At 44.0% G+C, this 23354-nt stretch overlaps 2 protein-coding genes across 2 annotated transcripts; both read left to right on the plus strand.

Moving 5' to 3' along the window:
• The first annotated feature begins 950 nt into the window (after window positions 1-950).
• On the plus strand, window positions 951-4356 carry LOC101756919 (peroxidase 1). The gene is made up of 3 exons (XM_012845782.2): window positions 951-1341; window positions 3091-3531; window positions 3612-4356. The coding sequence occupies exons 1-3, from the start codon at window positions 1108-1110 to the stop codon at window positions 4020-4022; spliced, it is 1086 nt and encodes a 361-aa protein (XP_012701236.1). The 5' UTR covers window positions 951-1107; the 3' UTR covers window positions 4023-4356.
• Window positions 4357-11772: 7416 nt separating this feature from the next.
• Window positions 11773-14334, plus strand: LOC101757317 (peroxidase 1). Its single transcript, XM_004968605.2, has 2 exons — window positions 11773-12117; window positions 13136-14334. Exons 1-2 carry the CDS (start codon window positions 11869-11871, stop codon window positions 13997-13999), a joined length of 1113 nt encoding a protein of 370 aa, XP_004968662.1. The 5' UTR covers window positions 11773-11868; the 3' UTR covers window positions 14000-14334.
• The last annotated feature ends 9020 nt before the right edge of the window (window positions 14335-23354 follow it).

A 23354-nucleotide genomic window follows, 5' to 3' on the forward strand; every position in this document is an offset into this window, starting at 1 on the left:
AGCAGCGGTGGGGCGTGCGGAGAACAGGGCGGCAGCGACGGATGAGCGGGTCGATGGCGGCAGCTCAATCGGGAAGTAATTTAGGGTTATGGGGAAGCTAGACGCATCCAACGAACAGGAATGCAAGCACGGATCTCCAAGAGTGGAACCTGTGTAACAAACGGGCGCCTACTGGAAACTATGCAATCTAGCCCAAGAGATAAATTTAACGCAGGCAGAAGAAGGGCCAGCCCACCGGACGTATATGACTTACGCTACGAAAGAAGCATTCACCAGAAATCCCACGGGCGTGGCAGGCCCTTACCCCTACCTAGGCCGACATTCAAAATTAGCAGCTCACGACGCTAATAGCCCCATCAACATTTTGCTTCATGATTAACGAAAAAACAACATTTTTTCACTTCTTTGCCAATTATTACAGTATACTCTAACCAAGCCGTCTTTGGTGTGGATAATTAACACCACCTCTCCAAAGCAGACAGACGACAAAGGACATAGGAAGAAGCTTGATTTTCCACAGAGGCACTACTGTATACTCTTTTGGATGATATCCTCATTTATCAAAGTCTTATATACAGATTTTGCACCGAGAAATGGCCACTCTTGTGTAACGCTTCTAATTTGTTCCCAAGCAGGAGCTCTACGAAGCAAATGTTTTATGGACCCGACTTTGGCGCCGAACCGCCACCTTGGAGTTTCAAAGTCCAGGAAAATGGGTTTCACATTACTCATTTAGAATATGGTAATGGAAAATGGGTTTCACATTACTCATTTAGAAAATGCCTTAAAACGTGTAGCTTTGGATCGTTGCTAAAGATAAAGGTACGCCGGTAGAGATGCTTTAGCAGTTTAGCCTGCTGCTTTATACTGCTCACTCTCAGTGAGCTCTTTATAATGCTTTAATCGAGTGCTCGCTAGTCCCGACCTCCTCCGATCCATCATCCCCTTCTATATAAACTCCCCCTGGACCAACGGCTCGAACCGTGTGTCCCAGCCAGTGACCTGACATCACTCACTGCAGGCTCGACAGAGCTGATCTGACCAACCAGCACTCGGCAGCTGGAGCCACGAGCCAGGTATAGTTGCTAGGCTGCCACACGGCCGGCCATGCGCGCCGCTAGGCAAGGCAAGCCGGCGGCCGGAGGAGTGGCCCTGCTGGTGGCCCTCGCCGTGTGGCTCCTGCCGGCGGTGGCCCGCGCGCAGCTCCGGGTGGGGTTCTACGACACCACCTGCCCCAACGCCGAGGCGCTCGTCCGCCAGGCCGTCGCCGCCGCCTTCGCCAGGGACGCCGGCACCGCCGCGGGCCTCATCCGCCTCCATTTCCACGACTGCTTCGTCAGGTAACGAAACTTCAGCTTTATACCACCTGCGGCTTTATTTAAACATGAAAAGGTGCGTCGTCCGTTTAAAAAGTTTTGACATGGTGCCCATGCAACGCAATGCTTTAAATTGAAACATACGAATGCAACGCGATCTGATGTATTTAGTAACTTATTTAGGTTCAGTAATTAAGAACGAGCGTCTGCGTTAGCTAGGATGCATGATAAACTCACTACGTACAGTTACCCAATAAATGAGCGGGGAAACAATTCAGTACTTAAGAAAAAAACAGAGTTCTTCTTCCGTGTATAATGTACATGAGATGTAGCGTTGAAAGGCGACATGGATCAAATTGCTCTTATGCACATAATTAATTTCATGAGATTTTCCATCATGCTTTCTCTGTTAGATTTTTTTCTCCCTAGTATTCCCAGTTAATTGCATGAAAAAGTTACCCATATTTCATTTTAGTTCCATGTTACGGAAAGTTACAAAAAAAAAACTCACCGTAGTTATTAGTTTTCATCGTAAACCCTCCTACAAGAGTATTAGAGACTTGGCGATTAAAATCAACTTGATTTAAGTGGATGAATTAAAGTTCTCCAAATTTTGAGTGAGATGATCCTGTAATATCTTTAGTCTCTATGTTGGTTCCCGATCCTTTGTGGTTGAAAGAAATGAGCTACACATTCAGGATGTATTAGTGTATAATGACCCAGCCCGACAACATGAGCTTCCTCTGCTTTTCAGTTCTATCCCCTAGCTTGACATTGAGTCCATGAGTTTTCGAATGAACTTAGCAATAAAAGGCAAGATATGACACTGTTCTTATCAACATTATATAGGGGTATCTATTTGTAATAGATCCATATCTCACAATACTAGTTTACACAAATTTGGGGACACCATTTGTAATGGGAAAGAAGTAGAAGGAGAAAGCTGTCTCTTGAGACAAAGAGACAAAGCGTCAAAAGCACAAAAGCTCCGAAAGCAAGTGAACGGCATATATGCATGCTCTGATGTTTTCTTTCTTGGAAGGCAACGCATATTCCCTGCTTGCAAATGTCGCCAGGAATGACCTTTCAGCAGAAGAATCTCACTGATCTTTATCTTTTTTCCTCCCCATGCTCACATGCATGGATGATCGTACCAAAAGACAGTCAAAGTCAAGGACACATGCACAAATATGTTTCCTAGCTAGCTAGTATCTTCTCTTTAGTAACAAAAGCATGGACCATTCTCCCTTGCAAACTTCAGAAACAATGTATAGGCACAGTTGCTTTGAAATAACTAATAATCTATTTGTATATCTGTAGTAGGACACAAAGAAATAACCTTTGATCATCGATACAAAAAGACATCTTGAAGATATTTTCGTTAAAGCAACCCAAAACCGGACTATTCCACAGATTCAACTGATTTTGAGCAGAAGGATGCTGAACGACCATCTGATCTTGTATTCCATATTATTAGGTCAGTTAGTTTGGTTCAACTATCTGATCAATCGTCGTCTCATTCCATCCAAGGATGACATGATCTGTAAATCAAACAGCTTGTTAGAAAAAACTCTCCGAAAAATTAAGAAACCTGAAATTTAACTGGTTTGATTGAGTAATATGACACCAGACAACCATATGATCTTGTATGCCGTGCGATATCAGCAAGTTCATTAGTTTGGTTCCATGAAGAGGTTGATCAACCCTCATCTTTTTTTTTTATTATAACATTGACTGATTGACATGCGTCTTTTATAACACTACTACAATGCAGGGCTGTGATGCTTCGGTGCTCCTGACCGTGAACCCCGGCGGCGGGCAAACGGAGCGTGACGCCGCCCCGAACAACCCGAGCCTCCGCGGCTTCGACGTGATCGACGCCGCCAAGGCCGCCGTGGAGCAGAGCTGCCCGCGCACCGTCTCGTGCGCCGACATCGTCGCCTTTGCCGCCCGCGACAGCGCCGCCCTCACCGGCAGCGTCTCGTACCAGGTCCCGGCGGGGCGGCGCGACGGCCACGTGTCCAACGCGTCGGACACCGTCGACCTTCCCCCGCCCACGTCCACGGCCAAGGAGCTCACCGACCTGTTCGCCGCCAAGAACCTCAGTGTCGAGGACATGGTCGTCCTCTCCGGCGCCCACACCGTTGGCCGCTCCTTCTGCGAATCCTTCGTCGACCGCGTCTGGAACCGGAGCGCCAAGCCCCCGGCCGCAATCGTACGCCGCCGCCGCCGCCATGCTCGAGCTTGCTCTCTTGCTGCAGTATTACATATATAATATATATAATATGTATGCAGGTGGACGCGGGGCTGAGCTCGTCGTACGCGTCGCTGCTGCGGGCGCTGTGCCCGTCGAACACGACGCGGGCGACGCCGATCACGACGGCGATGGACCCCGGGACGCCCAACGTGCTGGACAACAACTACTACAAGCTCCTCCCGCGCGGCATGGGGCTCTTCTTCTCCGACAACCAGCTGCGCGTGGACACGGCGATGGCGGCGCTGGTGAGCAGCTTCGCGGCGAATGAGACGCTGTGGAAGGAGAAGTTCGCGGCGGCGATGGTGAAGATGGGACGCATCCAGGTGCAGACCGGGACGTGCGGGGAGGTCCGCCTCAACTGCAGCGTCGTCAACCCGTCGTCGTCGACCATCGAGCTGGGCTCGAGCGCGCCGGCCGCCGACGAGGATGGCGGCGTCGCCACGAGCTAACTGTTCGATGCCTCTCCGGCCGTCGTCGTCGTCGATTCGAGACTCACGATTTGCGCGCGCGCGCGTCCTTTCGACGCGCACGTTTCGTTCTAGCTTGATTTTATTTGTCGCGTGGACTCTTGTTTTTGCTACGTCGATGGCAGACTTTTCGACGATCTCTCTGCGGTGATTGTGAGGACCTGTGTCTTAACAGTCCGGACTTGAACTTTCAGTGGTCGATTAATAAGCACGTACGCGTGCGTGTTTCATGTTGTTGTCACGATACTGATCTGATGATCGATGAACATGAGAATCTTTCACTTCCATTGTCATATTATAGCTTGATTTTTACACAGCTAGCTATCTTTTTTTTATTGTCTACATGTCATGTTATGTTATGTCTATATATGTCTATAGTTTATGGCGAAAGCTATTATTTCATATTTTTGGTTTGGTGATGGTACTATTTGTATATTGGGCGTATAATTATTGCGAAAAATTTCATTATAAAAAACATATCTCGTAGTGTGAAAATCCTCAAACTGAATATCCTCGTATAAAATTTCGACATTTCTCAGACAGACTCTGCGTCTTTGCCCAAGCTTACATGGGTCGGCCCATTAACTTCGACATGTTGCTTATTAGCCCATTCAGCCCATCTGCTCATGGAGCTCGTGATTGTTCTTTTTGTATCGCCACATTTTCTTTTCTGTACAGCATATGTGCGTACGATTATCTCCACGATCAGTACTTGGTCCCGATTAAAAAAAAATTACTGCAAGACTTGGTTGGCAGCCAATACATCAAAGTTGTTCACGAAAGCGAAGATGGAACGGTGTCTTGTGTGCTTAGAGAATTTACTGAAGGAACCGCACCACATGGAGAATTTTTTTTTTCTAGAATAAGCAGGAGAACTGCATATCATTCAATTAAGAGGAAGCTAAACTGATGTTTGTACAACGCGGGTCATTAACCGGGCTCTCGCACATGGTAGGAGAATTAGATAGAGAGATTACATTTGTTAATAAAGAACGCCTACTTCTAGAAGTTAAGACCTAGAGTTTGCAACGCTAGCTAACGACCAGGAGGCTTCCAACTAAAAGCTTCCAGATTTCGAGCACCACTTTGAACCCAGAGCGACGCTTCTTCGACGATGAGCAGCATGAGCTATTGCGGTGTCCTAGCAACGTCAGTTGCAAAGGCTCGGCCGTTCCTCTCTTTCCATAGCCCCCATCATACCAGCATGACTGTAGAATCTAGGCCTCTAGCTTTAGCGTTGATCATAGTAGCACGGATAGACAGCCACCGGTCAATCAAGTTGGAATTTGGAGTGAGGTTCGGTAACTGATTGTCAGTCGTTTGCCCAACCTGAAGCCACACCTGATGGGAGTAGTCGCAATGGTTGAATAGGTGATCCACCGTCTCAGCTTCTTATCCACAGAGGTTGCACTCATCAGTATTCTGCAAGCCGTGCTGTTTGCGCCTTGTGGCGGTCCAGATCCTGCCCTTGACCGCGAGACAAATGAAGAACTTAACTTTCAAAGGTGCCCATGCGCGCCACACGGTCCTGAAGATCGGCGAATCAGTGGAGCCATGGAAGAACATATGGTATGCCGATCAGGCGGAGTATGTCCCGTAGGCTTCCCAATGCCACGAGACGACATCCTCGACGCCGGCCTGCAAATGGACAGTGGCTGCCGTATGCCAAAGCTGGACATACTGCCTAATGCCGCTAACTGTAGCTCGTCCGACAATATCGCGAATCCACACCTTGTCTGTCAGGGCTGCCGCTACGGTTCTGGTTCTTCTTGTTTTCGGTTTAACCATAGCACAAAGGTCTGGTGCAAGGAAGCATGGTGAGGAGTCCCCCAACTAGTTGTCCTCCCAGAAAAGAGCCGCATTACCATCACCTAGCTGAACTTGGATCGATGCTTGGAAGATACTTCGCAAGTTCTTGTCACTGTCATAATCAGTGCTTAATTAGATCCCTGGGCGCTGCACATCTGTTCGTTTTAGCCACATCCAGCGAAAGCCGAAGAGCTTGAGAGGAGATTTTGAGGTCAGGAATCCCCAGGCCACCAAACCTGAATGGCCTGCACGCAGTTGGCCAGGAGATGGTACAGTGCCCCCCGTGTGCTTTGTTCTTCCCTGTCCAAAGGAATCCTTTTCTGCTCTTGTGAATCTCTCGTAGCACCCAGTCTGGGACGTCAAGCGCAAGGAGTACATGTGTGCAAACTGAGGACATCACCGATTTGACGACCGTTAGCCTCCCGGCTTTGTTCATGAGCTGTGCCTTCCAACTCGGGATCTTACTAGCAACTTTATCGATCAGAGGTTGGAAGTGGGACTTCTTCAAGCGCCCAACCGTCAAAGGCAATCCAAGATACTGGATGGGGAAAGTCGCGATCTGTGCAGGAAGAATGTCCCGGATTCTGGAGATCTGCTCGTCGGTGCAGTAGATTGGCGCCAACTGCCTTTTATGGATGTTTGTCCGGAGACCAGAGACTTGGCCAAAGAAGTCGAGCACAGTTCTGATCGTGATGACGTCTTGGACACGCGGTGCTACGAAGATGACAACATCATCAGCATAGAGTGAACATTGGTGGTGTATGCCACTGTTAGCCGGAGGGGAGAGCACCCCCTGTTGGGCAGCCGTGGCAAGGAGCCGGTGAAGCACCTCCGTAACAAGAATGAATAACATAGGAGAAATGGGTCTCCTTGCCGTAATCCTCTAGCGTTGCGTATAATTCTTCCAGGGGTTCCATTGAGGATGACCCGTGTTGAAGCTGTGGACATAAGGATCGCTATCCAATCCCGTCATTTGTCCCCAAAGCCGCTCGCTTGAAGCATGTGTATAAGAAATTGCCAGGAGACAAAGGTTTTCGATATGTCCAACTTGATGAGCAGGCTGGGCTTCCGTTTCCTATGCATTCGCTGCGAGTTCAACGAACATGGAGAATTTACAACTTATTAAGAATCCCAACATGCATGGCGATACAGACCAGTAGCACTGGTCATTAGATACATGGATGGGGGACCTCTGCATTACTTCACAGAGGACCTGTACTGCAACTAAGCACAGTAAAATAAGTCTGCCCAGTAAACCTACGGCCGCAGCACGGTAGCAACTAGCAACAGTAGGCTGTTTTTAGTTGAAGGTGTGCTCCTGTTTGACCGTTGCACTTGATCTGAACCCACCATCTTCAATCTAGCGGCTGAAGGACGAGCACCTAATGCCAAGTATACTGTCCATGCATCCTATGTTAGCATCTCTGTCATTTGAATAACAACCAGTGTAGTTCCTTAATGCTGCTCTCATGGCCAGTTCAACATATGACAAAAAGCATTGAGAACCCTTTTTTCCCCTCGGAAGCGCATGTGCCTGTTATTTAGAAACAAGTGGGGCAATTCGTAAAACCAAAAGTACCTGCCGACGAGAACAACATAGTGTCTTTATCAAACAATTCAAAGCCTATATATGCACTAGCTGCTGTCAGCTCCCTATATTAAAGATAAGTTATATTTATAGGATACTTTTGAACTGTGGATATCAATATTTTCCTGGCCATATATTAAGATGGGAGAATTGGAGATATAGATCACATGCATTTGAAAATACACCTCTACAACATTAACACGTTACAAGGAAGTTAGCCGTCAAAATTGGACCGATGCCGTGCTAACACCTATAAATTTATTTATTTATTTATTTATTACCACGTGGACGATAACGATCAAGTTTTTTTTATATATAACCGAAATGTCACTAGCACACAAAATGATTCATTCCATTTGTGGTGAATTAGATTTGGTAGCACGGTCTCATTTTTCAAATCCCATGAGAGCCATGCGGCACATATATATACTAGACATTTGATGCATGCGCGCTGTATCTTTAAATTAACCATGGTTTTATTGAAATAGAAAACTCTACCACAGTCCACAGAAGAAAGGGCCAAAATTAGTTGTAGTCTTGTAGATATATATAACTATATAGATTAACACTATGACACGCAAGTGGTTCTTTGAACGTAGATGCTTAAACGTGTGGTTTTGTGATAGATTTAACAGCGGAAGTGTAGGTTTAAGATGTTTACTCGCGCTGTTACAATATTAACAGCGGTCATATAGACATAATATATTCAAGCTGTACAAAATGGGTATCTTCATACTGTTCTATGAACATTTCTGAATACATATTAGAAGGCATGTTCAAGCCAAATAATTTGCTTGAAGTTGCAGCCGTCATCATCGGCACAGACACCGCAAGAATATAATTCTGTTTCACATATGATGAATTCAGCTTGTAGCTTGGTCGCTTGGCCTCAACTACCACTACTGGAGAACTGAGCATTCATCTCGAGGCTTAGTACCAGTTGCATTTTGATCCGGTACTAATGTGTCCCCGACGAGGTGAAAGCTATGCTAGATATAAAATTGACATTTGAATCACAAGATATCTTATATTAACAGACATTCTTAATAATGAAAAAGTTAACAAAAAACAGAAGTAAGGACAAAAATTAAGATGGTCAATAGCTCAGTTATCACAAACTAGAGCTAGGAACTTGGATATATACATCACTGGACGTCCCCATTCAATTAATCAACTTCCATTTAGTCAACAAATGTGATTCATATGATCATTAACTAACTGAGACTTTGAGAAACAACGACAGAAGTATTAAGTATTATATGCATGCACGTTTCCCACATATATAAAGGATGCGTGTATGTGAAAAATTCCATACTAGAGACGGGCCAAATAATTTGTAGAATTATCACGAAATTCCCGAGTTCGACGTGGCTTTTGTCACGGAGAAGTCAGGTGTAGGTGTGTAGCTCCATGATATAGACATGACAAGTTCTTGTTTTGCTCATCGATCGATATCCTCGCAGTAGTACAAGTGGAGGACAAGGGCCTTGAGGAAGAAGCAAGTGATCCGACAAATCAACTAGCCAACCAATGCAAGCGCAAGGTAATCAAAGGCTTCTTTGGCCATGTGGACTAAAGGTACTGAGTAGTACTCAAAATTGCAACACATGCATCCAAAAGGAAACAATGTTAATGCAGGGGTTACGTACAAGGCAACAGATTATTACGGATTAGAGTAGGTTTGCACGGTTATCGATGAACCAAAGTGTGCTCAAGAGTGTCGAAGAAGGATTAGCCCCCATGTTGGAACTGTCCTTCCAGTCATACAAACAACGGTATGATTTCTGGAGCTCCTCCATATAATAATATTTCTAAAGCCAGGGTTGATTGGTATGGTGGATCATATTTTGCTGCAAAGTGCAAAGCAATTGTCCTGTATCTGGACTATCTTAACAGGTATCTCCGATCGACATCAAGTTTCGTGACACCAACGTTTCGTATGAATTTGTTGGCAAAGGCCCGGGATTCCTTACGTAGAGCTGAGGTTAATTATGTAGGTACTAATGGTCCTTGATTAAGTTGATGGGGAAAATTAAGTTGAAGGATATTCCCTTCATCCTCTCATTTTGTGTGTATATATGAAATGAGTGCTAAGGAACCTCGCAGTTGGGCAAGTGTACATGTGGGCATGTTGGTATGATGGTTTAAGGCGACTCTAGCTAGAGTGTAGAGGAACAAACAGTGAATGCGTAATACCGTAAGGGTGACAATGATGGCTTATTGAAGCATTAAGAGTCACCTTTTTTTAACATAGCAATCACATGACAAAAGAAAAGAGGTAACAAGCTACAAGAAGAAAACTAACTGTGAAACGTAACTAGAACGAGCAAACAAGCAGCAAAAATTAAAGTGCTGTAAAGAATCTAATGGAAAAATGATGACTTGAATAAATGAGTTTAAAGTAAGTTATGTGTTGATCACTCGTACTTTATCTTTTCTATGTCTGGTTATCATGGGCTCGGATTTGGCTTCTTGCCTTTTTCCCTAGTTGGTCATCAGCTCTCAGTGTACATCATCCACATCCATGCAAAAGCGCCAAGAGAAATGCAAAAGCAGTGATGATAGCGGCGCATAAGTATAGAGTCATGCTAAATGTTACTGGTTTAGAACAACTATAATCTTCTTCTTGAAAGGAGAGTTACCTGAATCCAGCGTGAGAGAATGGAATGTTATTTAACTTATCGGCTATATATAATGTAGTACCTCAGTTCTAATATATGACGTTTAGGATATGATTAGTTCATTTTAAACTCCATATATATATCTAAGAATGGATGGACTAATTGCTAGACATACGTATTATCATTAATAAATAAGAAAATAGAGCATTCTTTCCTTAGCGCGTCTAAATAAAACAACCATGACAGTTAAGCAAAATAAGAATAAGCTAGATTTATCGTCTTCAAACCTAGAAAATCAAAAAGGACGTATACAAAACGGATTGCTTTAGGAATCATAGATGGATTGTCGCACAAGTTAGTTAGGTCGTAAGAATCAAAGTTCTAGAACCTATTTTGAAACCAAACCTCTGACCCAGCACCAACAAGGAGTCGCAAGCCCACTATATGAAAGATATTTGAGGTCTAGTTCACATTGTCACAAGTACTCATATTAGCATGAAACAAAATGCTGCTCCTGTATCAGTAACAGTACTGTTCTTTGAAGTAACCCAAATGAACGTCTCCAAACAGCTGTGTTTAATTTCAAAGTGTTTTACGTAGTAAAATTACACTTTTTTCTTGCATTTATGACATCTTGGACACCAAAGTGGTCTCTAACGTATAACTTTCACAACTACCGTATTATATAGAAATGGTAATAATAAATTTAAATTAACGCATTATATATAATTATTTTTAGGAAAAAATCCAATGATTGGTACTCTGTGCATATATTTGTTTAAAATTAGGAATCAAAGTTAGTTACAATTTGACTACACGCTTTGTAGGGTTTCATAAAGGTATGGAGGAAGGAGTAATTCTTTGTAGCCTTCTTGTTAAGAGTCAAACCTCATAATCTTAATCGATCTCGCCAGATATAATTTTGCAATACAAAAATGATATCATCTGACTCACATGGAAGTACTTTCTTATGGTAATGATTTTGTTGCTACAAACATTATAGTATATATAAGAGTGGGTGTAGAGGCGGGAATTTCTTTCAAGGACTCATATCACCTCGATGTAAAATCTAAGAAAGTAATAAAGTTTTCCTTATAAAAAAAATATAAGAATGGAGCTAGGGGTCTCTTGCTTGGTTGGCTAGCTCATTGTAGAGTAGAGCTAGCAACAATGGTATGGTTCGAATCCTTGTTTGTGTAGATATTAAGCCATCCATAAAGCTGAGGGTTGATCGAGCATGCCTTATATTTTGCAATGGAGGAAGTAATATATATTTTTGTAAGTAACAATTTCGTAGATACGACACATGGATCGGTAAACTTCACCCAAAATCAAGCTCCTCTAGATCGAAGATCGAACCCAAAAGAATTTGCTTCATAGTAATAACAAGAAGTTGCTTCACAACGTAGTGAATCAACATATTTGAATAAATTTGCTTAATTTAGTATTTTCGTCCAACCATGGTGGTTCAAGTTGCCAAACATACGAGCTCTGATCTCTCTCTAAAAGGAAAAGCAACAAAGATGTGGCCATTCATTTGATTAGTTATTAAAACGAAAGGTAAAAGCATGCTCGCACACGGTAATGGACCTACGGACTACGGTTTGTGAATGATTGTGTAGCGATGGCATCTTTTGCCAATGACTCTGGCATCGCGTTCCCTCGCCTCAAGAACTGTGCATGCCAAAATCCCTTCTATATAAACCCTCATGTTGTCCCACAACACAGATCACAACACACACTCGGAGACATACACAGAACTAGCCTAACTAGCTAGATCTATCCAGAGGCATACATTATCGATCTCGACATGTCGCAGGTTCGAAGCAAAGGAATGGATGGTGCGGCGGTGGTGGCGGCGGTCATGGCGGCCGCCGTTGCTCTGCTGTGCTTCCAGCTGCCGGCGGTGGCCCAAGGCCAGCTGCAGGTGGGGTTCTACAACACGAGCTGCCCCAACGCCGAGTCCCTGGTGCGGCAGGCGGTGGCCAACGCCTTCGCCAACGACTCCGGCATCGCCGCCGGCCTCATCCGGCTCCATTTCCACGACTGCTTCGTCAGGGTATGCATGCCTCTTCCCCATGGATATGCTGTCCTGTTTCTTCTCTGCTCGTTTGGCTTGACCTTTTCTCTCTCGTTTTTACAAAATTACAGTAACCGGTAGTACGTTATCAATTGGCTCTAGCTAGTTCTGGACAAATTCGATAAACAGACCCTACTGTTTATGCATCCATTCATCCATTGATCCATTCTATGGTAAGTCCAGCGAGTGACATTAGCTAAGGAATTAGCCAGCAATTGCACAGTAAAAATTCAAGTATTTGGCCATTCTTTTCTATTGAATATATATGGACGGAATAAAGGGTTCAGACAGTTGACACAGTCGCATATGCTTTGCTTCCTCCCTGGTAACTGGTTCTTCACCTTTTGGTTTGTTTAATTTGGTCGGTATTCCCTTCTTTTGGAGATGTGGACAACACTGGACAGGCTTGTGTTTTGTAACTAGTAACTACTATAATACAATTCAAAGTCCTAAGTAACCAGGAGAAAATGATCGCCGATGCATGCCATGGAAGTCATGGTACTCTAGCTTGCTTTCAGCCCATCACTTTCCTCCCCCCATCCTATGGGTATAGCTAGCTGGAAAGCTCAAAGTATAGTAAACCGAAAGAACCTCGTGTATGAATTATTGTCAAACAAAGTAACGAACGAACAGTCGAGATCGGCATACTCCTACCATGGAAAAAGTAAAGTCAAAGGAGCTAGCTCCACCTCCCTGTCCCTCTACTTGCTAGCTCCCGATCGAACAGCTAGCTTTTTCAGGCCACAGATGGTGCGGATGAGCACTGCGCCACGTGCATCTTCGTGCTTGTGGTCGCCACTCGCCAGCACTGTATGCTGGAACAATCAGAAAAAGTTATTCTAGTTGAGAAAACACGTACAAAGGACAGTAAAAGATTCCGTAAATTTTGGTTACACAAGAGTTACCACAAATGATATGATCATCAAGCAACTTAATTCTGCGACGAATTGTTACTCTACTTGTTCTTGATTTTGCAATCCCGATCTTCGTCGTGCAGGGCTGCGACGCGTCGGTGCTGCTGACCTCCCCGAACAACACGGCGGAGCGCGACGCGGCGCCCAACAACCCGAGCCTCCGGGGCTTCCAGGTGATCGACGCCGCCAAGGCCGCCGTGGAGCAGAGCTGCCCGCGCACCGTCTCCTGCGCCGACATCGTCGCCTTCGCCGCGCGCGACAGCATCAACCTCACCGGCAACCTCCCGTACCAGGTCCCCTCGGGTCGCCGCGACGGCAACGTCTCCACCAATACGGACGCCGTCAACAACCTGCCGCAGCCGACGTTCAACGCGTCGCAGCTGGTGGCCAACTTCGCCGCCAAGAACCTCACCGCCGAGGAGATGGTCATCCTCTCCGGCGCCCACACCGTCGGCCGCTCCTTCTGCACCTCCTTCCTCACGCGCATCTACAACCAATCCACATCCGCCCCGATTGTGGACTCGGGGCTGAGCTCGGGGTACGCGGCGCTGCTGCAGGCGCTGTGCCCGTCGAACGCGAGCTCGTCGACGCCGACCACGACGGCGGTGGACCCGAGCACGCCGGCGGTGCTGGACAACAACTACTACAAGCTGCTGCCGCTTAACATGGGGCTCTTCTTCTCCGACAACCAGCTGCGGGTCAACTCCACGCTCAACGCCTCCGTCAACAGCTTCGCCGCCAACGAGACGCTCTGGAAGGAGAAGTTCGTCGCCGCCATGATCAAGATGGGCAGCATCGAGGTGCTCACGGGGAGCCAGGGCCAGATCAGGCTCAACTGCAGCATCGTCAACAACGGCTCGTCGTCGGCGTCGGTGGCAGCGCCGAGGATCGAGACGGCGATCTACTCTGGATCCACCGCGTACCTCGACGAGATCGCCACGAGCTGATCGATCGGCAACGATAGATGTTGATGTGGGCACCGTGCCTGTCCATGTTTAGGTTATTATGTCTTGTGTACGTAGTACCACACGTACGTGTGTGTACGTAAGTGTGTCATCCTACACGAAAATTTCATCGCATTGTCGTCTTTTTTCTGAAGAACAGGCACGAGACTGTGCGCCATTTCTATTACTAAAGAAGGAGTTTACAAGCAGCCGGTTTGAGCGGGCCGCCGACCAGGGAAGAGCTTAAAAAAACATTACACTCCAGTATCATCATCGTCATTATGTATCCCATGAATGTCGTGTATCATCAGTGAATAAATCTTGCGTTCTTAGACTCAGGTTTGGGCTGCTCCATAATTTTTTGCCACCAAAAGGAAGAGTATATTTAATTATAGTATGGAGGATTTTTTTCGAAAAATTACATACGCAAACATTCATATACACATACGTACTCATGTAAACGTAACTTTCTATGTGTCATACGTTCTTCCAACCTGTTTTATTTAAATCTACAAAATGGATGATGCTAATGATACTAGGACATGCGCTATACCACAATTACACCGTGCTTTTTTAAATTGGTTAATAGTTCTCACGAATTTTCTTTGTTTGTTTCCTCCTCCCTCGCGACGCAACTCCCGAATGTACTTCTTATCCTAGCTGCCCGCTCACCTGCATTTATGACGGTTTTCTCGCCATTGGATCCACCACCACCATCTCCTCTGACCCTTGTCGGTCCACTACCTGCTCATAAGACCATCTCTAGTGGCCGATCGAAAGCGAATCATCGTCCGAGCTGGGGCACTCACGAATCGATTCAACCAGTAGAGAATGTGATTCATACAGGAGAGAGAAGACCCGGATCATAATCTTGAGTCGATTCATGGTGCCACATGCCATACCGTGTTGGTTGCCTGCCGCTGTCACTCACCAGGACAAGCTTGTCCTCTTTTCCTGACGAATAGATTTGTTCATAGAACTAGATGGATTTATTCTGCGGATGAATCGATTCAAGTGAATAGTTACGTGGCTGTCCTCTTTTCCTGACGAATCGAAAGCATTGGGTTTCTGCTTGAGACCGGGGCTGGGGCGTCCCATTGCATGCTGCCCGCCCCTGCACTCAGGTTCATTGCCAAGCTGGCCTACCACCTAGTGACCTCCGATATGCCTCTACCCAAATAGCACATGAATCTCATGTTGTAATCCAGGTAAATCCATTACGAAGAAGAAATTTATAGTATAAAATTCTTCTTGAACCGACTAAAACTAAAAAAATTCAAGGAAGAAAAAAAACCCGTTGGATTCTTGTCTTTAATTGGATTCCTTTGCAATTGAAGACAAGCCAAAGGCTGTAAATATAATAGCATGAATTTTGTTTTGTGTAGAATGAAATTTTAATAAAAATAAAGAAGAGTCTTCATAATGACGAAGACCTTACTGAAAAAATTAAATATGCCACCTGCGAGCTTTACCATGACTCATTAGGAAAACACCTAAATCTGGAAGCAATCATGTAAATAAATTCCATAATGCCTTCAAGAAAAACAAAAGATTATAGGGTTTGTTCGGTTTGCAGGAGGATTAAATCACTACCAAATTTTTAATCCCCATCAAACCAAGCAAGCTCTAAGATGGTAACACACTTGCCAGAGATAAAATTTTGTGTTGATTGTTTATTTTGAACTCTTTGTTTAGTTATTGTTTTAAAAATAATCCGTCCGAACAAATATTTGCAGATCACCTCATTTTGTCGTGCCAGTCTACGTGGCACAAACAAATACTCTAGCCGGTGCGACTAAAAGGTTAGATCTGCAAATATTTGTGTTGACTGGGTTATTTTTAAACAAGAATTAAGAAAGGTTAAAAATGAAAATGTTCAAATGCTGCTAACCACACTGGCACAAGCATGTTCACACTAAGTTAAAAGTTCACCACAATTCCAGTCACCGGTATACTCGATAATTAATTGCGTCGCATTGCTGATTCTTTAATACTATTTTTTTTGAAATTACATAATGGTGCGCCTCATTTGATAAGTTACAAAAATGTACCCCAATCGTCCATTGGGTAGACGAAATATTTCGTCTACCCAACGAACGAAATTATGTAATTTAGATGAAATCAGTGATTTGTCCACTGGGTAGATAAAAATAGACAGGCCGGACGAAGATACTCTGGGGCCCATGATTTCGTTGGCCCGATGGACGAAATCTACCCCCTATCCATTCGAGCCGTCCTCTCCCTCCCGACGCTATCTCTCTGTCGGCAGGCGGTGGTTGGCAGGCGGCGCGCGTATCGGCGTGGGGCAGAGCCGGCGGTGGCGGGCGGGTGGCAAGGGTGTAGCACCTCCGACGCCGGCAGGAGGGCAGCGCCCAGCCGCGGCGCCGACGGGCGTGCGGCAGGGAGCAATTGGTTGCGGCGGCAGGCAGCAGGCGATGGCCGACTTGGCTGCTGAGATGGCAGGGAAGTTCTTTTTTTAGTTTTTTTTCCTAAATAGATGTGTTTAGGATAGGAAATGTAGTTCATATTATTTGATAGTAATTTTATGGTGTGTAGAGGATTTTAGGGTTGAGGCAATAGGATTTAAGTAAATACTCGACATTAGTTTATGTTTTAGATTTGTGTTAGTTTTAGGGTAGATTTAATTTATAACTAGAGTAGCTTGATTTTAGGTTAAGTACTCAACATTAGTTTGTATTTAAAATGTATTTTAGGTGTAACGATAATAGTTTTGAAAGTATAACTGATAGTTGAAATGCATGTCAGGTGGTAGCAATGTCGAGCGAAAATTAGATTAGAGTATTCTATGGTAATGGAGAGATCATTTATGGGTCAATGGTTGTGGATTTGAGTTCTCTCCCCAAAGTCACTGTTGAGCATCCGAATCCGGAAGGTGCTAATATAAGGGATTTGAAAGATTGGTTCATGGAATAATTTTAGATGGATGCAAGTGTTTATTCCATCACAGTGAAATGCCTTTATCTAAGGAGCGTGAATCTAGTAATGTATGAGCTTAGAGTGGCTGTCCGAACATTTCAATGGAATAAATAGGTAGAATGGTACAAACGGTGTAATGTTATGTTAACCATTCTAGTTCAACCATGTTGAAAAGAGATTGTTCGAGAGGCGAGCTCTTCGCAGGCACCCGAGATCGAGAGCAACTGTGGGGATGATGTGTCACTGGATGGGTTGAAGATCGGAGAGGAAGGTGCTGTTGGGAGGGGGTAGTTGATGTTGAAGGTGTGGCTGATGGCGAAGAAGATGCCCAAGATATTATTGAAGAGTTAGAGACTGTTGACCGTAGTGCCATGGAAGATGAGGCAAATTTTTTGAATGATGAAGTTGAAGATGATGATGATGTTGAAGAGGCCGTGGGAGGGGCCAACAGGGGCTCCTCTCCCTACCATCACATGGCTAGATTCGTTTGGTCCAACGGAGTATGATCCACAGTTAGATTAGTTCCCTTTGGAGGAATGTCAGTCGTTCCTTCCGCCACAATATCTCAGGCCTTGTGATGACCGCAACGATGTGTGGCCATAGTGTCACCACACGAAGCCCTGTGTCATGTAGATGTACAATGACTGGGGCGATTGTGGTCAACTCTTCTTCAGATGCCCTATAGGTTTGGTGAGTAATATTTCCCCTCGCTCTCTACTATTCGCATCGCATGGGCTAACACAACCTTGTATGCAGTCCTACCTTGATGAAGGAAACTGCCGCTTCACAAAGTGGGTCGACCCTCCTGTTCAAGGGCACACCAAAGAGTACATTGACTACCTCAAGTGCAAGATCTTCAATATCCAGCACAGGGTGGAGAGCCTTGAAGCCGATGCGGAAGCAAATGCTTGTGTCATTACTATCAAAGGTGACCCATTTGTCCGGATCCATGGTGCAAGTGCTTATACCACCGCAACAAGGATCTTCCTTCATCTCCACCTTCCTCTGGTGGAGTAGGATTCTACAAGGCTGGACCCTCGCAGTTCTCCCAGAGCCAATACTACTAATTTTGCTGTTTTGGTTTTAACCCGGCTCTCTAAATTCCCTAAGGCATGTTAGGTTTACAAACAGCGCATGTTTAGATTAGCACATCATCGTACATGCCATACAACTTGTGGTAGATTGTTTAGGTAAGAGCTGGTGTCTACATGTTGTACTAGACATTGTACCCTCTTTGTCATTTAATTTTGCTGTACTCAGCAATGCAATTTATGCTGGGAAGTGCAACTTGAATGGTTCGAAAAAAATTCAGAGGCATGTGTGTTGTCCATTATTTTTCCTCACACAATGTTGTAGTTTTTTTTCGAGGGAGGTCAATTGTTGTCCAATGAGCATACAAAAATAGGTTTTCGTCTATGGAGAAGACGAAAATAGGTTTTCGTCTATGGAGAAGATGAAAACTAGTTTTCGTCCAGTGAGCAGATAAAAACTAGATTTCGTCATGCAAACAACGTCCACCGATGGATTATTTAAATTTTGTGTTCTGGTTAGATGAAATTTTGATATTTTCATCCATAAGGTGGACGAAATTGTGATTTTGTCTATATATTGGTTAGACGAAATCCCCTATTTTCGTCTAGTGGGCCAACGAAATTAGGATTTTGTCTACTGGGTAAACGATTGGGGTACATTTTTGTAATTCCTGAAATGTGGAGTACCATTTTGTAATTTCCAAAAAAAGGTATTTTAAAAAATTCCTCGCATTGCCGCTGATATAATTGGTGTTGTATGGTGGCGCAAATCCTACTTGGATTAGGAATCAATAGGGGTGTGCTATTAGGACTTGTAGTTATACTAGGACTTGAGCATTGAATCCTACTAGTGTAGGACTCCTACTTGCATGTATGAGGGTCTTGGAGGGGATTATATAAATGAGGGGGTGGAGCCTCTAGGAATAAATCAAGCCAAAGGCAAACACCAAGGTCTCATCCAAGGCTTGTGAGAGGCAATTAGGAGCACTCAAGAGGGTAGGCTAGACAATTCTATAGCACTAGATTCTTGTAATCTTGAAGGGTCAAGTAGGGTTGTGAGGGAGTGATAATCATTTGTACTCTTTTGGAGTTGTGCTTAAAGAATTTACGGTCGGCTTCACCAAAACCCTATTCTCTTGTTGTGGTTGCTTTAATGCCATCATTTAGGATTTTCTACAAGATTCATCTACGTTGTTCTTGATACGGTGCAAGCTTGTGTCGTACTCGCAATATCCTTTCTAGATTCGGGGGGCTGTTGTGCATAACGTGAAGTATCATATTATAACAAGTGGTATTAGAGCCGAGGTTGGATTGATTTGATTTTGTGATAAGGTCAGCAAAGCTAGGAAACATGAAATCAAGACAATGTTAGGGATGTGGAATAAAGTAGAGAAATTTGATGGCAAAAGAAATTTCAATGTGTGGCAGTGCGTGGTGCCAGATGTGCTTGTCCAGCAAGTGTTGATTAATGCTCTTGAAGGGAACAAACCGGAGAGCACAACTGCTGAAGAATGGAAGGTGATGGAGAGGAAGGCTATCAGTACAATTCGACTATGTCTCTCTGATGAGGTAATGTGCTCGATAATCAAGGAGAATTCACCAAAGAAATTATGGAAGAGCTTAGAAGACTTGTATATAGCAAAGTCGCTGACAGCTATTTAGGTTGCGCATGGAGGAAGGTGCATGATTCGTTGACTATCTGAATATCTTCAACAAGCTTTGTCACACAGCTGATTTGTGTGGATAAGAACATTGAGGAGAACGATAAGGACGTCATACTGGTTTCATCCTTCCCGTTATTGTGGGAGCAATTGGTGATGAATATTCTCATCGGAAAAACTACTCTCAACTTCAACGCGACAGTTGCATACTTACTGGAGGTGGAGTCCTTGAAGAAGCATTAGGAATCTTCATCCTCAGGTGATTACGCATTGACTGTTTGAGGTGGAGCAGGAAAAGTCAAGAATCATAGTAAGAAGAAAGGTAAGAGCAAGGGCAGCAGCACATGCTATCTTTGTGACAAAGAGGGTCACATGATAAAAGACTGTCCAAATTTGAAGAATATGAGAGGAGTATGCTAAGTGGCAAGTGAGGATGAAACTGATGTACTTATCGTCAGTCAACCAGATACTACTCATGAATGGATATTAGATTCGGGGAGTTGCTTCCATATACGTTCGGCGAGGGAGAAGTTTGACCAAGGATCTCTACGCTCGGCGAATGAAAATGTTCACTTGGCGGATTGCAAGGAGTATGCAGTCACTGAGGTGGGAACGGTTACATTGGAGATGCATAATGGAACACATTGCACACTAACAGGAGTTCGGTATATCCCAGGTTTGAAAAAGAATCTAATATCTGTAAGGTCGCTAGAACTCTAAGGTTGTGGCTTATCGCTTCAAGGTGGAGTCATGCGAGTTACTTGCAAAGGCCAAGTAATCATGAAAAGTATTTGGATTAATGGAGGATACCGAGTGATAGGAAATCTTAAAGGTGGTGCAACCATTGGGAGTTTGGTAAAAATCCTGATCAAGAGAAGGAAGTCGTCTCGTCAACGACCGGTACTCAAATCTCATTTGTAGTCAAGTGCAAGACTGCAAAGGCAGTTGCAAAATCTAACAGTCGTAGAGGCGAAGCTGTGATCTGTTGGAAGGAGGAAGACGTGGTGGGACCGACCACACAGTACCGGTGAGTAGGTGGAGCTCGAAGGCGGTACAAACCTATGGCATGGAGGACTATAGGAAAGGATGGTGTGGTTAACCAAACTACACAATGAAGGAGCTCTTAGGTGGAGGGTCCGGGCATTGTAGCTTGGACAATAACATGCACATTGCGATGATGTGCACGAGCTCCCATGGTAGGGGCACTCCTGTGGTTGGAGTATAAAAAAAATAAAAAAAGCTGATTTGGAGCGAATTCTTGGAGGAGCACGGTGACTTCAAAGGATTAGAGTCAAGGTGGAGATTGTTGTATGTTGACTCAAATTCTACTTGAATTAGGACTCAATAGGGGTGTGTTATTAGGACTTGAGCATTGAATCCTACTAGGTGTAGAACTCCTACATGCATGTATGAGGATCTTGGAGGAGACTATATAAACAAGGGGGTAGAGCCTTAGGAATAAATCAAGCCAAAAGCAATTAGGAGTGCTCAAGAGGAATAGGCTAGACAGTTCTATAGCATTAGATTCTTGTATAGGGCAAGAATCGGAGGATCCTAAAGGGTCAAGTAGGGTTGTGAGGGAGCGACAATCACTTGTACTCTTTTGGAGTTGTGCTTAAAGAATTTGCGGTTGGCTTGACCAAAACCCTATTATCTTGTAGTGGTTGCTTCAACGCCGTCATTTATGATTTTCTACGAGATTCATTTGCGTTGTTCTTGATACGGTGCAAGCTCGTGTCGTACTCGCAATATTCTTTCTAGATCTGGAGGTTGCTGCGCGTAACAAGGGGGTATCAGATTCTAACAATAAGATCGTTGCATTGCGCAGTCGTTCACAACTGCACCATCTTCAGTGGCGTACCTAGTGGGTGGGCCATGTATGCCATGGCATACCTAAATTTCTAGCTCTAGCAGATCAAAGAAAAAATATTAAGAATTTATAACATTGAATTAAGACATGTCTAAACTATTTATATTGTACTTATGCTAGTTTCCAATTTAAATTTTGAATTTGGGATATATAATATCTTTAAAATGTATTATCATAATGTATTCTCTAGCTATTTACTGAATTGATTATTGGAGTATACTATTGGAGTGTTTGCATGGCATACCCAAGTTAGAATCCTAGGTCCGCCACGTGAACATTCCTGATGATATCTTAGATGGACAAACAACTTCGTCTAATGGCCTTAATTTCAACTACGTCGGAAGCATCACGTGCTATCCATGTCCTCATCAATATAAGGCTACCCCCACACAAGTCTGCCACACCGGCGAGCTGTCTGTACCTGGTCATCTCTGAAAGAGGAGTGAATCAGTGGTACGGATCAACGAAACCCGCATCAATCACCGGCCACGTTGTGCAACCTAACAAGTTATACCCGCATCAATCACCGGCCGCGTTGTGCAACCTAACAAGTTATCTGGATGGACACCTCTTCCTATTGGAAATTGGAGTTGAGTCAGTCACCAGGGGCCTACTGCGTCTGCACCTTTGGCTTGACTTTCCAAGCAACCTCGGTGGGAACCTGAAAAGGTGCCTTTGAACAGTCAGTCCGCGTCATCTATCCTATCATATTCTATCTCCTCGGTACTAAGATCAAGCTTGGAGACATTTTCGGATCACGTCGGATATTTGATACCAATTAGAAGGATTAAATATGAACTAATTATAAAATTAATTGCATAAACGAGGGCTAATTCACGAGACGAATCTATTAAGCCTAATTAGTCCATGATTAGCCCATGTGATGCTACAGTAAACATGTGCTAATTATGGATTAATTAGGCTTAATAGATTGTCTCGAGAATTAGCCCTCATTTATGCAATTAGTTTTATCATTAGACTATATTTAATACTTCTAATTAGTATGCAAATATCCGAGGTGACAGGGACCGAAGTTTAGTCCGGGGAATCCAAACACCCTATAAATGTGAGGTGGTGGTAGTAGTAGCCTCGTAGGATCATGCACCCCACGGATTTATCACTATGTGAAATCATGTTAATACTTTCGATCATAAGTTTTCTAGGTAACATATACAAGAGGATTAGAAAATTAGATTTGTTCATGAAACCATACTGACTTTCAGTAGAACAGAGGTACTACAACTCCGATCCCTTTTGTAGTTAGTAAGGCGTGGCCAAAATTTTAATAGTCAACCTCAAACCTTTTGATCAGTTATCATGATTATTCATACAACTTTTAATCATAAACAGCTGATGATTTGAACAACATCACACATTTTAAGCTTAGTTTTGACCATTGTTTTCCGTGCAAAAAGTACGTTTGAAAAAAAAAGACAATTACTCCCTCCGTTCCAAAATATAGATCGTTTTGATGTTTTGATTTTTTTAGATACATAGATTTTGCTATGAATCTAAATATAGGGTTATGCATAGATATATAGCAAAACTATATATCTAGAAAGTCAAAACGACCTCTATTTTGAAATGGAGGAATATCGTGCCTTCAGAATACAGATAGTCCGCGTCAAAATATTATCAGTCGAAGTTTAAAAAAAATCGTTGGAACTTTATCCAAACCTTAACCACTCTTGACGGGAGGACAAATTTGAATTTTCTCCCATGTAGACGCACTCATCATTTCATACTATGAACCACATATTTAACGGCGACATTTCAATTTGGATAGAGCCAAAACTAGGTAGGCTCTATTATAAAAAAAAATTAGTGAGGACACCGGCTGCTACTACTAGCTTAGCTTA

Source organism: Setaria italica, chromosome V (genome assembly GCF_000263155.2).
Source record: "Setaria italica strain Yugu1 chromosome V, Setaria_italica_v2.0, whole genome shotgun sequence".
NCBI classification, from domain to species: domain Eukaryota; kingdom Viridiplantae; phylum Streptophyta; class Magnoliopsida; order Poales; family Poaceae; genus Setaria; species Setaria italica.

Coding starts and splice junctions, on each gene's coding strand:
- LOC101756919 (XM_012845782.2), top strand. CDS start 1,108: ATGCGCGCCGCTAGGCAAGGCAAGCCGGCGGCCGGAGGAGTGGCCCTG. Junction 1,342..3,090: donor TCCACGACTGCTTCGTCAGG/TAACGAAACTTC, acceptor ACTACAATGCAG/GGCTGTGATGCTTCGGTGCT. Junction 3,532..3,611: donor CCAAGCCCCCGGCCGCAATC/GTACGCCGCCGC, acceptor ATATGTATGCAG/GTGGACGCGGGGCTGAGCTC.
- LOC101757317 (XM_004968605.2), top strand. CDS start 11,869: ATGTCGCAGGTTCGAAGCAAAGGAATGGATGGTGCGGCGGTGGTGGCG. Junction 12,118..13,135: donor TCCACGACTGCTTCGTCAGG/GTATGCATGCCT, acceptor TTCGTCGTGCAG/GGCTGCGACGCGTCGGTGCT.